The sequence below is a fragment of the Phoca vitulina genome, unplaced genomic scaffold, assembly GCF_004348235.1.
Source record: "Phoca vitulina isolate PV1807 unplaced genomic scaffold, GSC_HSeal_1.0 scaffold6, whole genome shotgun sequence".
Classification (NCBI taxonomy): Eukaryota; Metazoa; Chordata; class Mammalia; order Carnivora; family Phocidae; genus Phoca; species Phoca vitulina.
In genome coordinates this window covers 3,279,000-3,294,914 of record NW_022589709.1, presented here as the reverse complement: position 1 = coordinate 3,294,914, position 15,915 = coordinate 3,279,000, and the positions used below count along the sequence as shown (strand labels likewise).

At 50.4% G+C, this 15,915-nt stretch overlaps 1 protein-coding gene across 1 annotated transcript; it reads right to left on the bottom strand.

Moving 5' to 3' along the window:
* Positions 1-63: 63 nt before the first annotated feature.
* On the bottom strand, positions 64-11,480 carry NIPAL4 (NIPA like domain containing 4). The gene is made up of 6 exons (XM_032403532.1): positions 11,399-11,480; positions 7,920-8,159; positions 5,036-5,092; positions 3,835-3,925; positions 1,523-1,683; positions 64-692 (listed from the first exon to the last, which is right to left on the bottom strand). The coding sequence occupies exons 1-6, from the start codon at positions 11,433-11,435 to the stop codon at positions 64-66; spliced, it is 1,215 nt and encodes a 404-aa protein (XP_032259423.1). The 5' UTR covers positions 11,436-11,480.
* Between the last annotated feature and the right edge of the window lie 4,435 nt (positions 11,481-15,915).

Sequence of the window (15,915 nt, the reverse complement as noted above, 5' to 3'; positions counted from 1 at the left end):
CTCTGAAATGGAGAGGTCAGGCCGTACCATAGAGCTCATCTTCTCACTCATGGATTCCAAGCTTTAAGAGTGGATTATAAATACTTTGGGCTTCTCTTCTGGTGATGGGGTGCTGGAGAGTTCTATGTTATCCACAAGGACATTCTTGTCTTCTAGTCTAATGACAGTGGGCTCAGGGGTGGGAGAGGGGGTTGGGTTTTTGTGCATGTGGGGCAAGCTGGTCTGGCTGATGTCCAGGTCTTTGAAAGCATGAAGCATGAACACACCCAGAATGATGGTGACAAAGCCAGAGAGGGTGCCCACAATGTCCACTGCAGACATGCTGTACCATTCCTTGAAGAGGATAATGGAGGAGGTAACCACCACCGTGGTGAAGAACACATAATAGATGGGGAACACCAGGGAGGTATTAAAAATGTCTAGTGCCCTGTTAAGGAAGTTGACCTGAGTGCTGAGAGAAAGTGCCAGGATGAGGGACAGGATGTAGGGGAGGGGGTGCCGCACAACTGGCATCCCCTGGAAGAAGTTCTTGATGGTGATGCCCAGGCCCTTGACGGCGGACACAGAGAAGGCCCCGATCACAGAGCAGATGACGATGTAAACGAGGATATTCCTTTGTCCGTAGCGTGGGGCGATGACGAAGATGAGGATGAGGCAGAACACCAGCAGAAGCACAGCAAACACGATGTACCCTTCAGAAGGGGTGGGAGATGGATAATCTGAGCTGCAGAGGATGCAGTTAGTTTTTAGAGCCCTCTAACCATGGTCATGGGATATAGCAGTAAGGACTTGGGCTCTAAAGTCAGGCAGACATGGGTTCCAGGCTCACGTCACAACTTTTTAATAATTTGGGCAGGTTATTAATTAACCACAAGACCTCCATTTCCTTATTTGTAAAACAGGCCTAATAATAGGACCTTCCTCATAGATCTTTTTTTTTGTGGGATTAAATGAGATAATGCATGCTACAAGGCTGTGTCGTCCCCCCAACCCCCGTTAATCCCCATGTGATGGTATTTGGACATGAGGCCTTTGGAAGGTGATTAGGTCATGAGGGTGGCACCCTCATGAATGGGATTAGCGTTCCTGTAGAAGAGACCCCAGAGAGCTCCCTCACCCCTTCCTCCATGTGAGGACACAGAGAGAAGTTGGCCGTTTATGAACCAAATCTACCAGGGCCTTGATCTTGGACTTCCCAGTCTCCAGAACTGTAAGAAATACATTTCTGCAGTTTATAAGCCACCCAGTCTGTGGTATTCTGTTATAGCAGCCTGAACAGACCAGGATAATGCATAGAACATATTTAGAACTGTGCCTGGCACATAATAAACACATGATAAATAACATCAACACGCATCAGCCTGGGAAGCCCGTGAGCTAACCCTAGGACCAGCTCCCCAACTTTCCTTCTTTAGCTTCCTTCTCCTCCAGGTGGCAGCACCTGGCATGGTCAGCCCCCAGTTAGACCTTCCTGGGGTTCATTCCCCAGTGTCTTCCTGCTCATGGGGTGGGGGGAGCCTACCTGTGTCTTTCATTTTGGCAGCCATCTCAACGACGGTGGAGACCTTCTCTTCCTCGGGGGCGTGTATCACCATCACTGTGCTGCCGGCCACACAGATCACACAGCCCAGCTTCCCCAGCAGATTCAGATTCTCTCCCAGGAAGTATGAGGACAGGATGGCACTGCACGAGGACATGGGAGAGACGGTTTAGCAGCCAGGCCTGTCCCAGCGTTCTGAAGGAAAATGGGGGCTGAGCAAGCATTCGTGGAGAACAGATCAGGACTCACTACTCTTCCCCCAAAACGTTTGAAATAGAAATTTATGGGAGGGTTCCAGTGTGTGCTGGAGGAACCGACATGCTTGTGGATTTCTTTCACTTCAAAGACTAAAGGGATCCCCAAACAGAAGAGTCCGAAAAGCCCTTCAGGGCATTCTTGTCTAACTTCCTCCCCAAAAAGCCCATCTTCCCTTAACATTACCAACAGACTGCTTTCAGGCTTGGCTTGTCTACCTCTGTTGGCAAGCAACTGACCGCTTCACAAAGGAAATGAATCTATCGTAGGTTCATTCTTTTTTTTTTTTTTTTTTTAAGATTTTATTTATTTATTTGATAGAGAATGAGAGACAGAGAGCATGAGAGGGAGGAGGGTCAGAGGGACAAGCAGACTCCCTGCCCAGCAGGGAGCCCGATGCAGGACTCGATCCCGGAACTCCAGGATCATGACCTGAGCCGAAGGCAGTTGCTTAACCAACTGAGCCACCCAGGCGCCCCTATCGTAGGTTCATTCTAATTACCAAAAATATGGTAATTTCTACTCATTGTCCTATTTCTATTCCTTGAGTCATACAGAGCTATTCCTTGTTCCATTTGTATATGCCAATATAAACAACCACAATGACAATTACAGGCACTATGTTTTGGGCTTATATTATGGACTAGGTATTATGCTAGGAACTTTCTACTTACTTTACCTCATTAACATGTCACAACTCTTTGAGAAGTAAAATATACTATCTCCATTTTATAGATGAGAAAACAATCTCATAGAAGTTAAAATAACTTGGCAAGGTCATACAACTGGTAAGTAGCAGGGCCAGGATTTTAGCTGAATTTCTGTCTAATTATAAAACCTATGCGTTTTCCTCTACACCTCATTAAAGAGAATCCCAGTGACTTCCCTGAGTTTTCTCTTTCCTGGGCAAAACACCTCCAGTTTCCTGCTATTCCTTGGTGATATGATTTTCATTCCCCTCACCTCCTCAGATGAGGTGGCAGAGGTGAGGGAAGAAAGGAAGGAAATTGGGCAAGACAGGTGTGATCACAGGGCAGGTTTCCGTTTCTTTATGAAGGTAACCTGAGCTTAGGGTAAAAAGCAGTTGGCTGATCTAGGACTGAATTACTCCCCAAAATTCTGGTTTAAGGTATCAAGAGAGAGGGGATTGATGTCTGAGCTTCTTTGAATGTCTTCCATCTCTCCTCTAAAACCACCAAAAACATCTGCATTCAAGAGAGTCTGGGGGCGTTGGCATAGGCAGAGGTCACACAGTGGAGGATTCCCCACCCCTCCTAACTTCCTGGGAGTGGGCATTTGCACATCGTCAGATATGCCATAGTGCTATCTCAGCTACATCAGCCCGCTGTGTAATGTGAGGCATGCCTCTGTTTATTTTCGATTGGGTAAATGTTACAAAATTGTCATCAAGAGGGTAAAACAAAACAGAGGAAACTGTGGGTGCTGGGTGTGGTTCGCTGGGATTTACCAAGACTCCCAGGTTAAGCCAATAATCACAGCCAGCTTCAAATGGGGCTCCAAGACCCCCACGGAGGAACTATGCTTATAGTTCAAGAAGAATGTGGCAATGGGAAGCCCACATAGTCCTTGAAGAAATGCCTTCAGGTAGGGATTATTAGCATCCCATTGAGCAGATGGGGAAACTGCGGCTTAGGGTAGTTAAGTGCCTGGTCCATGGTAATGTAGTCACTAAGCGGCAGAGCTTAAGGTTAGAGCTCATGCTTTTCAACTTGTACGCCGCGCCTACTGACACGCCAAAACGTTGACGTGAGACATTCAGCTTGGTGGCCCTGGAAGCCCTTCCAACTGGCCTGGGCTTGGCCTGCCCCTCTACTGGCCAGTCGTTGGAGGGGATGCTAGGACAAGAGGCAGCAAACAATCCACGGCTCGGGAGCTCCGGCCGGTATAGTGCCTCTTTCTGGGAGCTGGGACAGACCAGGTCCCTGACTGCAAGTGGCAGGTGACCCCACTCACAGTTCCAGACATCAACAAACTGAAAATAGGAAGGAGGCAGAGACAGCAAGAGAGGTGACAATAACCTTATGAGGACACTCAGCGCTCCCAGAGGCGTGACGACTGTCGCAGGGGCAAATGCGTAGGCCCCGAAGTTGGCAACTTCTCCAGCAGCCACTAAGAAACGAAGGGAGAAAACAGGCTAGTGTGGCTCCGACGCACCATCTCCAGCCACACTAACCTGGGTAGAGACAGCTTCATTTAGTGATCAGCCATTCACAGAATCTCGGGCCCACATTCCCTAAAGTCTTGGTCCTTACGCTTTCCCCCTAGCGAATCTGATTGGACGGTCAGGCCCAGACTCTCCGGATCAAATCCTTCCATTTTAAAGATGGGCAAGCTAGGCCCAGAGTCCAAGGTCACATGACATGTTTGTGGAAGGACGCCTTTCTGTTCCTTCGGCGTCTTGGCTTCTAGTCCAGGCCACCGGTAAGTGTACCTCAGGGACTGCTCCTGTTTGGTCTGTATCTTAAGATGCATTCTAGAAAGTGTTAATTTCCAAAAAAAGAAACATTTAGTTACTGATTCTCCAGGTACCACTTGGTCATGGAGCCATCTCTCCCAGAGGAACTGTGGGCAGGTGGTTAGAAAGTCTGACGTCCCCACAGGGCCTAATTCTCCACATTTGAGTTTCTAGTTTGCAGACTCCTGCAAGTGCATTTTCTGTCTCTGCTGGTAAAGAATGACCTGGGTCTGCCCTTTGAAAGGAGAGGATGAATGTGGTAGCCCTGGCTGATTTATAAATGGAAAGCTGGGTAATTTTCCATTAGAAAGAATTAGGGTTTGAAAGCCAGCGAGGGTGATGGAAAGCAGGGGAAATGTGTGAATGTGCAAATCTGGGCAAACTTTAAGTGGCAGACCAGCCATGCTCTAAGTGAGCCAACACACTGCCTGTGGAATGGAAACCTGGTTGAGGAGCCCCAAGAGACTCCAACCGGCAGTGATAACTCTCTCTGTTTCAAGGGAAGTTGAGAAACGACCCCTCTATCATTAGCAGCTCTCTACAAGCCTCTCTGGGGATACATGTTTCATGGATGAAGGACTGACTTTGGGTGGAGAATGTGATCTGAAATACAGGGAAGATGTTCTTCCTGCAAAGATTGCCGAGGTTTTCCCATTGAGATTCACACTTTGCACAATGAAGACAGAAATTGCCCCATTCACCCCTCCTTTCATCTCTGCTTCTGCCATCAATGGGTCAGTGTTGTTAGGAAAGAGCCCACTTACTGGTGAGAAATCCAGCCCACCACATGGCATCCTTCAGGTAGCCATACCCTCCATCCACTGCAGAAAGGAATGGACAAAAAGTTAGAGCTTGGCCATGCTTTCTCAGGCACCTTTCCCATCTCTACCTTCACTCCCCAGTCTTGAAGGGTTCAATATATGTTCCCTGTGGTTGGTCCTCTGGGCATGCCTCTGGGTCCCCTCCTGGGCGACTTTATCCATTCCCAAAGTTTCACATACCATCTTTACACTGGTGTCCTTATTTCATATATGTGCACTGAGCCTTCCTTCTGAGCCTAGATGAATGTCCAATTGCTTACTTGACATCTCTTGGATCTCTCACAGGCATCCCAAACACTGTCCTAAATAGAACTCTTGATTTTAAATGCCACCCACCCACCAAAGGAAATTCAGTAAGTGGTACCTCCATGTACCTAGTTGCTTAAGCCAGAACCCAGGAAATCACCCTTGACTCTCCCACTCCTTCACCTTCTGTGTTCCATCCATCCTGCTGTTTCCCTCTCCAAAGAGCATCTCACATGTGTCCGCCCCACTGCCACCACCTGACTACCCCCTCTGGCCTGGGGTGAGGCAACAGCCTCCCCAGGTTCATCTGGTGCCACTCTCACCATCCCTTTATAACCCATTCCTTCACAGTAGCTGATGGTCTTTAAGACTGTAAAGCAGACTGTCACTCCTCAGCTTGTAACAGGCCAATGGCTTCCAAATACTCTATAAAAGACCAAAATCCTAAACAAGCCAGTTCATAGTTTTGACCATGTTCACATCTCCAAAAGCATCTCTTGCCACTCTTCTTACCATTATCTTGCCACTCAGGCTTTCTTCTAGTTCCTCCAAATGGATGAGCTCCCTTTGGCCTTAAGACCTTTGCTTTTCCGTGTCAGGGATAGTCTTCTTGATGATATTTGCTTATATCTACACTCACTCTTCAGGATTTTGCTTGAATGTTGCTTCCCCTAAGATGCCCTCCCTGACCCCTTTATCTCTGTTTTTTGCCCTGTTGGGATTCTCTTTCATCACCAGCTCTTCTCCTTCGTGGTACTTATTTATAATTTGAGTTAATGTATTTCTTTTCTGGCATTTCTCCCACTAAAATGGAGACGCTATGATGCCCAGAATTGTGTTTGTTCGGTTCACATGGTGGACTTTCGGACACTTGTCCAGAAGTACAGGACAGAGCAGCCAAGACCATTGCTCCTGACTTCCTCCCCACACCTCACAGCTCTCCATTTCAGAGGGCACCTGGCTCTAGACCTGGGCATCCAACTGCCTGCCGGGCCCTCCCAGTAAGGCCAATCCTCATGTTGATGCTGGGCCAAGCCTCTTTGTAAACACACTACTTATCTTCACAAGAATCCTAGTGGTTGGAACTGTTCTGAATCCCATTTTACAGATGAAGAGACTGAGGCACAGAAAAAACACTTCCCTTGCGCAGGATCACATCACCAGGAATGGAAGAGCTAGAATTGGAACCCTAGGAGTTTGCTTCCAAAGCAGTGTCCCACAGAACACTACATTGAACATGTCCAAACTTGAACCATCATAGTCCCATAAACCTGCTCATCCTGCATTCTTCATCTCAGAAGACAACACCCTCATCTCCCCAGTTGCTCAAGTCAGAAAGCTGAGTCAGTCTCGACTCTGTTTTACCCTCCCCTTGGAGCCAGTCAACACCAAACCCAGTAAGTTCTAACTTTGAAAGCTATCTCTGGACTCCACCACGGTCTCCGTTACCACCGCAATTCTCCCAGTCCAAGTTGTGCTGTCTCTCTCCCCTAACTGGTCTCCTAGGTGCCAGGCTTGTCCCCTAATCCATTGTCCACCCAGCAACCAGGAATCTTTTCAAATCGTCAATTGAACTATGTCTCTCTCCTGCCTAAAACCTTTGTCACTTACAACTGCACCCAAACTCTGTGGCCCAGTTTATAAGGCCCTTCACGATCTGGCCCTTCCCTCATCTCTTACCCCCCACCCCCACCCCCAGCCCCATGCTCCAGCCATCCTGAGCTACTTTCAGCTTCTAACATCACTCATGCTCTCTCACCTCGGAGCCTCTGCACATGCTGTTCTTTCTGCCTGGAACACCACATCCTCCTCTTTTCCCCTTCACCTGGCCATCTCATCAAGTCCCAGCTTCCAGATCGCCTCTTACAGAAAACCTCCCCTAACCTTCCAAGCCTGGGCCCTCCAAAATATCCCCAAAGTGTCCTGGATTTTCTCCATGATGAAGAGCATGCCAACCACTGTGGAACAGTTGCCTGTGTCCCCCACGCTGCTCAATGCCCCACGGGGCACTGGGTCCCCACACCCAGCGTGGGACCTGGTACAGCTGGTATGCAGTGAATGATAATTAAAGGAATGAATTTTTTTACACGTGATTCCTTTTCTCCAGGGTGGGTTCATAGAAATACACCTTCTTTCCAAGCAAACAAATCCTTGTGGACAGAGACTCAGGAATTCTTTTGTGGCCTTGAGTGGGCCTTATCTGGGAGTGCAGGAGGGCACAGTACTGTGTGACGCTGCTCTGGACAGAGGTATTTGTATTCCCATTCAGCTTGCCCAGGATGACAGAGCGGGTAAGAAATAAAGCTGGACTAGATCTGGGGTTTCTCATTCTTGGCCCTGAGACTTTTCCTTAGCTGTACCCCAATTAACATATCTTGAAGTTCTCCAGAAATGTTGGATTTTAAAGGGAGGTCTCCTGCGGGTGGATTGGATTCCCAGCAGGGTTGACAATGAGCCTTTTGTGACCATGTAGGCCAGGCTCGCCAACTGCAGGGGCCCCCTTGTGAAGGGAGGTTCATGGGGTTGGCTGGGGGCTCTGCTGCTTAGCACCCCACACCCGCCCTCCCCGCCAGGACCCTACCAGCCCGTGTGGCCCCAGAGGCCACCAGTCGCTGAAGGCCTTTCTTCTTGAGGATGACGCTGCTGCCGATGAGGAAACTAGACAAGAAGGCCAGGCCCAGACCAATGTAGAAGCTGTAGTTCTGCCTGAACCTTTCCTTCCAGTCGTGAGAGGTGACATTGCTGGGCACCTGGGGGCTGAGGTCACCGACGATCTGGCACACCACTTGGTGGGAGGAGCAGTACAGGCTGATCAGGGAACCTGGACGGGAAGACCACCATAAGAGAGTCACGCTGGGGACGTCTTCATGCTTTCAAATACTGGAATTGGCTACTGGTTCAGACCCCATAGTTCAGCTGCAGCGGGCCTCCATCCACACTATGGGCCTCAACCTAACAATAATAAATAACATTCACTGAGTCCTTACCCCCAGCTAGGGGTTTTATTTGCATGAACTCATCCAATTTTTATAACCATCTGTCAGATAAGCGCTGCCTTGAGTTCCCATTTCATAGATGGGAAAGAGAGGCCATGAGAGGTCAGGCACCTTGCCTAAGAACACAGACTATCTGACTTCAGAACCCCAGCACATGACCACTAAGGTGTACTAATGCCCCACACACCAAGCAGGGTCTTCCAGGCTCTCAAGCATCACGGAATCCAACCTCCCACCCTTCCTAGGCATCCCCTCCCAGCTTCTGGACCTCCAACAGCTCAGGATCACACAGGGATTCTCCCCTCCAAGAGGCCTCTTTACTTCCATATCCCCACCTCTAGCCACAATGGAGACTCCTGACAGTTAACATGAGGGAGTGAGGCTAGAGAGCCCACAGCCCCTTCTAGGCCTGAAGATAATTAAATATAAGCAGCCTACTGGTTAGAACTGACCATTCCCGGGCCTTATTCTAAGACCTCTGATGCCCGTGGTCAGTGGCTGGGGCCTCCTTCAGGCCTCAGAGAGATTGCTGTCCCTGCCATCCCATGGAGCATCTCTTTAGTTTGCCTTCCAAGTCCTAGAGATCCTGAGAGCCCAAGTCAGCCCTCATGCCCCAGAACCCGCCAACCCTTGCTTGCCCTCTGGCACAAACGCCAAGGACAAACTTGGGCCCGAGGGGCAGACCCTCCGTCAGAAGAGCTAAGCTGCCCAAGTTCAGTAAAACCACGTAAAGCACAGCCAGTGATCCCCCAACGCCAGGACTGCATGCTCCTCCCCTCTGGGGCTTTCCATGAGCATTCCTATCATGGAAATGGCACAGTGATCATGTCCCGGTTTTAGCAGAAGAAACTGGGGCCCTGATAAGTTTGGTAAGCTGAGGAAGACGACACTGGTGGTACACAGTGAAGCCAAATTGTTCCCGAAGCCCGTGTGATGCCAAAGCCATGCACTTAACTGCCACCTACACCCCACAGGGCAGGCAGCAAGGGCAGGCTGGGGTTCCATTTGGCCTCTTGAGGGTTGTTTTAAACTATGAATTCATTACCAACATTTTAAAATCCGATTTCCCATGAAAATTCAGCTTTTGAGCTGCCTCTGTTTACCTCATCGAGCACACCTTCCCAGAGCTGACCACTGACTGCAGATGAGAGTGGCTGCCCCCACAAAGGGACATGTCCTTTGCAATGCCCCAGTGTCCCTATCTGCTTCCCTTCAGTCATTTTGGTTATGTGCTCTGCCCCTGTAGGCATCTGAGTTCGTGACCTCTGGTGGTAGAAGGTCTTTTTCAAACTGGAATTTCAAAACTGTGCCAAGGCTGTAAGCCTCGGCGGCGCTTCTCCTCAGAGCAATGAGAACTGCAGGCAGTGCTGGGTGGGCCCTAACGGTCGGGCAGCTCTGGCATCAGTGTATCTGGATCAGAGAGTGGCATCTGGGTGGGATAAAGTAAGGGCAACGTTGACCTTTCTTCCATGGCACAGAAGCACAGAATGGTGCTGGGAGAGCCCCGGGAAGACAGCCTGCCTAACCCTCTTACCCGCAGCCAGGAAAACTGACGCCCTGAGAAGGGGAAGGACTTGCTTAAGTCTCACAAAAACCTAGTGGCAGAGCTGGGCCTGGAACCCACCAGGGGACATCCATGTGTCTTTGGCCATGGGAGATCTCTCTTCCTGACACCTGTCTCACAATCAAGAGAAGGTGAGACAAGAAGCCATCTCCATCCCTACTCAGATTTGGTCTGACCTCTCACTCCTGTTCCTCAGCTCAGACCGTCAAGTCTGGGGAGTTCCCTGAACACAGGAAATGAGCCAGAGCCAGGACATGGGCCAAGGAAGGTGACTCCCAAGAAGAAGGCCAATCCTATTCCTACCCCCTTCCCCTGCCCTCCCGAAGGTACATCTCCAGGAGGTGGGGCCAAAGGGTGAGCTTGCCTGTTTTGGGGAGGCCTGAAGCACCCAGGGGCGCAGTAGCCTCCACTGAATTAAGTTTTCCCATGAGGACAGAAAGAAAAAGAGAGAGGGCTGATGGCCAAAGAAAGTCCAGTTCTGAGGAGGATGCTCATTAGACAAATGCGTGTTGGGCCCGGTGATTCCCTCTTCTTTTCCAGAATATGCTAGGACCGGGGAACGTATTCTTCCCCAGGGGAAGGTGAGGCTGAAAATGGACTGCATTGTTGGCCAGGAGACCAAAGCCAGCCAACACCCACAGAGCTGGCTTTGAACACTTCACTGGGAAAAAGAAGTTAGAGAAACAGGGCTATCCGACAGGCTGCCATTGCAAGAGGAGGTAGGAACATGCAGACATACCAAGAAAGGAGTATAGTAGTATGAGTACAGGTTTGAGAATCCAAGAGCTCTAATTTTATATTCCACTCCCCCCACTGCAGTAGCTTGAGCAAATTATCAGGCTTTTCAGAGCCTCCGTTTCTTTCTCTTCAGAAAGGAGACAGCAAGGTAATAATACCTATCTGCCCTCTAGGGTTAAGGGTTAAATGAGATAACGCAGGTAAAGGGCCTAGTCTACCACCCGGTTCCTGGTAAGAACTCAACTTAAGCTCAGGGTCTTTCCTTATCCCTCCCTGGGTTGTTCTTTCCCACCTACAAGGTGCGGGTGGGTTTGGAGGTGGTGAGTGTCTGCGCCCCTCTCCCTTGTCTTTGGTGGGCCCCAGGGAGACAACCAGACCTGGGCAGGTGCGAGAATCTGAAGCAACGATACATAAGAAACTACCGTGAAAACCCCCACCTCGGGCTGACCAGCTCCAGTTAATTATGCCCGCCTCTGCCCCCTCCCTCCCCACGCGTCCCCTTCCCTCCCAATCGCCCGCTTAGCTCCCCTTCCCTCCCAATCGCCCTCTCAGCTCCCCAGCCCCAAAGGTGGGGAAGTCAGCCAGAAGCCTGCTCCCCCCCACCCCCCCCCCCCCCGCCAAGACGGGCCTGACCACAAGCCGCGCTGACCCTGCCCTCCCGGGTTTGGGCCCCCGCAGGAGCGGACGCGAGGGAAAGGAGCGGCGGGGAAGGGAAGGCGCGAAGCGCGCGGCGCACCCGGGGCCCCTCGGGCCCGCACGCACCGTTCTGGCAGCTGGTGTTGCTGGCGGGCAGCTCCATGGGCCCTGCGCGCACCGACCGACGGACCGACGCGCGGGCGGCTGGCGCCCGGGGCTCCCCGGCTCCGGAGCAGGTGGCCGAGACTCGTCCCGGCGAGAAGCTGCCGGGGTCGGCCCCAGGGGTGGAGAGAATGACGCGCCCCAGAGGGGGACGGTCCCCGGGGAGGAGTCACCCGGCGTCTCGGACAACTCCCTGGGTCGGGGGCCCAGCGCCCGAGCTGCCCGCGGAAGGGCGCACGCCCTCCCGGGGTGCGGAGGCTGCCGGGCTCCCCGAGAGGGAGTCGCCGCGTCGCGCCCCCGGCCGGAGGCAAGGAGGCGGGTCCCCCCCGCGCCGCCGCTCCGCGAAACGACCGGACTGCAGCCAGTTGCGTCCGCAGGGACAGAGTTGACGGGTCCCGAGAGGTGGGAGAGGGGGGAGATTTTTTGGCCGAGGTGGAAGTGGGATCGTGGGGGTTGGAAAAGGCACTGCTGCCAGGCGGGGCCCTCTGGGGGGGGGGGGGGGGGTGTCTGAGACCCTGGGTTTTCCCCTTCTGGCCTGCCTCCCTGCCTCCCTGCCAACATAGGTCTGATCTGGGCACTGGTATACCACAGGCACACGGTAACTAGGTGCCCCCCAAATGGCCACTATGTCTATGTGGAATGAACGGATGAGAGACGCTTGGTAATGAATGAGAGAAGTGTATTTCTTCTTCCAAGCGATCGGAGACCAAAATGAGTTAGACTATTCTCTGTCCCTGGAGAACCTTCTATATTAATGAGAGAAACAGAATGGGATTTACTATCTAGAAACTGGTGTCTTCCAAATCACCATGAAAAAAACCTGTGGTTATGGAAAGTATATTGGCTACTACGGGTAATAGTAAAAATAAATTAGAGAAACCCTATCTTGGACCATAAAAACACTTGTGCAGTGCTTGCTATGGGCCAGGCACTGTTATTAGTGCTGAAAAATCCCTGTTCATTTAACCCTCATGACAACCACATGCAGTACACACTTTTATTATTTACAGAAAGGAAACTGAGGCACAGAGCAATCAAGTAACTTGCCAGGTTGCCCAGCTAGGAAGTGGAAGAGTGAAGATCACGAGCATGCTCCCACTGGCCACACTAAATGCCTGGCATTTAGACTGAAATACACTCCTGCTCCTGGGTAGTGAAGACATGGGACCACCAAGAAAGCAGTGGCCTGTTCCAGCAATGGTGGTCACTGACCTGCTGGAGGAGGTAGCTTTTAAAAATAGTTACTTATGGCGTCTTCACTATGAGACAGACCCCGTACTAAACCCTACAGAGGGGCGCCTGGGTGGCTCAGTTGGTTGAGCTTTCCACTCTTGGTTTTGTCTCAGGTCATGATCTCAGGGCTGTGAGATTGAGCCCTTCTTCAGGCTTCGTGCTTGGCTCAGAGTCCACTTGAGAGATTCTCTCTCTCCCTCTCCCTCCCCCTCTGCCCTTCCCCCTGCTTGTGCTCTCTGTCTCTCTCAAATAAATAAAATCTCTAAACCCTGTACAGACATTATCTCATTGGTAGATACCATTACCATCTCCATGGTACAGATGAGAGAAAACTGTACTTAAAAAAAACCTTTTGGTTTTAAAATAACTTTAGATTTACAGAAGAGTCACAGACATAGTACAGAAAGTTCCCATATACCTGTCACCAGGTTCCCTTAATGTTGACATCTCGTATAGGAATAGAAAAAGCCCATATTTGAAATACTCTGAGAAACTTGCTCCGGAGGTCCCACAGCTAGTGTCAGACTCTGCCCCCCCAAGCCTGTCCTCCCCCCATCACTCTCCACCCTCTACACGTAGAGTATAATACACTTCTAGCTGGGATACAAGGGATGGGTTCTCCCAGCATGTGGCTTCCCCTAACTTTCTGGGTGACTTTAAACAAGTCACATACTCTCCAGGAGAAACAGTTTCCTCATCTGTCAAATAAGAGAGCTCCTTTCTCTCTTTCTCTCTCTCTTTCTGTGTGTGTGTGTGTGTGTGTGTGTGTGTGTGAGAGAGACCATGGGTTTGGGGGCAAGGTGGGTACAATAGAGCTTAGAAGGAAAAGGAAAATCATAGGTATTACTAACATTACACATCCAAGTTCAAGGGGCCCTAATGCACCCAGACCTTCCCCTCACTTTGGGGGGATGTGGCACCAGAGTCCACATGGAAGTGAGTACCTCCAAGTCCAGTATGAATTGGAGCACAGAGAAGCCGGAAACTGGGTGATCAGAAATGATAGTTCATTATGGAAGCAGCTGTGCTACCTGAGACGGAAGATCGGACGCGAGAATTTAATTGGCCTTTTCTCTTACCTGAGCAATTTCTGCTGCTCAGATCTAACACGTGCTACAAAACAGCGTCCATCTCTGAGGCTGGCAGAAGGGCCGCCCTCAAACACTCACTGCCTTCAAACTCGGATTGCGTTTGTTCCAAGGACACAGAACAAGAGATCTGTGGTCTTTCTCTCTGGCCTGGGTTTTTTTAATCACAAGAGAGGATGTTCAGATCATGGTCACATTGTACCAGAGCTGAGCCCAGATCTTGAGAGACAGATACACACCTGTGTTCTTTAATATATATGTTTGTGGCTGGGCTTGTGATTGGTGGGGCCGCTACATTTCAGGGTCCCGGGCAGGGGCTCCCTTGCCCTGGGTTAAGGGCACTACTGCCTTCCCCCTGTGCTTCGGACAAGGCCTTTCAGAGTTAGGGGAGTTTCATGTTTTAGGGGAGTGGGCTGAGGGGGAAGGAGCTGGGATCTACTGAAGGGCCTTGCACACCCTCTCTGGGCCTCAGGCTCCCCATTTGTTCTAGGAGGAGGCGGGGCTTCCCCAGGGCTGGCATCAGCATCCCGGGAGTACAGATATAATGAGCCCCATTGACCCGCAGGCTCCTGGCCTGCTGTCCTGACAAAGCCCTTTTCTGCCCAAGCCACAATAGCACTGTCAGGCAGGTAGCAGGGCCTGAAGCATTGTCTCCCCAGAAAAGAACAACAGGGTTCAGTGTCTGTCCCAGGCTCATCTGCCAGGGGAGGGCGGTGACTTTGGAAGGGTCTGACCAGCCAGAGATAGATGGGTTCTGTCCTTAGCCAGCCAGACTCTGGTGAACCAGTCACATCTCGTGTGGCCAGTTATTCCTGATGAACAGAAAAACTAATTTACCAAGACCCAAACTCCTAAAAGTGTGGCCCTTCTAAGTGCATGTCCGAATGTTTTATGTTCTAGAACTGCACTGTCCAATATGGTAGCCACCAGTTCCATGTGGCTATTCAGGATGTGGAAAGTGGCTAATGTGAACTATGCTAGGTGTGTAAAACAGGCACTGTTACCATTTGGGGCCACATAATTGTTTGCTGTGGGGGGCTGCCCTATGCACTGTAGGATTTTTGGCAGTGTCCCTGGTCTCACACCAGGAGCACACACTGCTGCCCATTCCCAGGCTCCCCTGGTTGTGACAACCAAAAGCATCCCAGACAATTGCCAAAATCTCCCCAGGTTGCAACCCATCCAGATTTCAAAGACTTAATAAGAAAAAAAATGTAAGCTATTAATAACTTTTTAGTATTGATCACATGTTGAAATGATAATATCTTGGATACGGTAGGTTAAATGACATTTACTACCCAAACTAATTTTCTCTCCTTCTTTTTACTTTTTGTAAAGTGGCTATGGAACGATTTAAAATTATATGGGGCGCCTGGGTGGCTCAGTCATTAAGCATCTGCCTTTGGCTCAGGTCATGATCCCGGGGTCCTGGGATCGAGCCCCACATCGGGCTTCCTGCTCCCCCTGCTTGTGTTCCCTCTCTCGCTGTGTCCCTCTCTGTCAAATAAATAAATAAAATCTTTAAAAAAAATAAAATTATGTAGTGCCTCACGTTATATTTCTATTGGACATTGCTATTTATAGAGGACTTGTTATATGTTACATGCATAGAAGTTATCTGTATCTATGTATATGCATGCTCATTTAATCTTTGCAGCAATCCCGGGAAGCAGGTTTTATTATTATCCCCATTTTCCAGATGAGGAATGAAGGCCAGGGAGGTCACTGAGCCTGGAAGTCGAGAAGCCAAGAATCAAACACAGATAAATTTTTCAATACTACACATGCTAAGTGTCCTAGGTCTAGTAACATCCCACGGGGCTTGGGTAGGTTATACCCCTCCTGGCATCTTAGCCCAGGTAGAAGGGCTGGACAAGATGCAGGCTGTGGTCCTTTCCAGCCCTGCAGAGCTGGTTTTCTGGGCAGGGTGGGGAAGGACAGATGGCTATCACCTCCTTCAGACTGCCCTGGAATCATGGGAATCCTGCCTGTTGGCATGCAGAGGTTGACCAACTCCTCTTCTTTGGGTGGGTCCCCAGGATGACTACTGTTCTCATAAGAAGCTTTGTTGTCACTAGAAAGAATACTTGGAACGGTCACAGGTGCACTCAGATTGGCTCTGAGCACATGCCCAGGGATGAGTCCACATGAAGCTGGCAT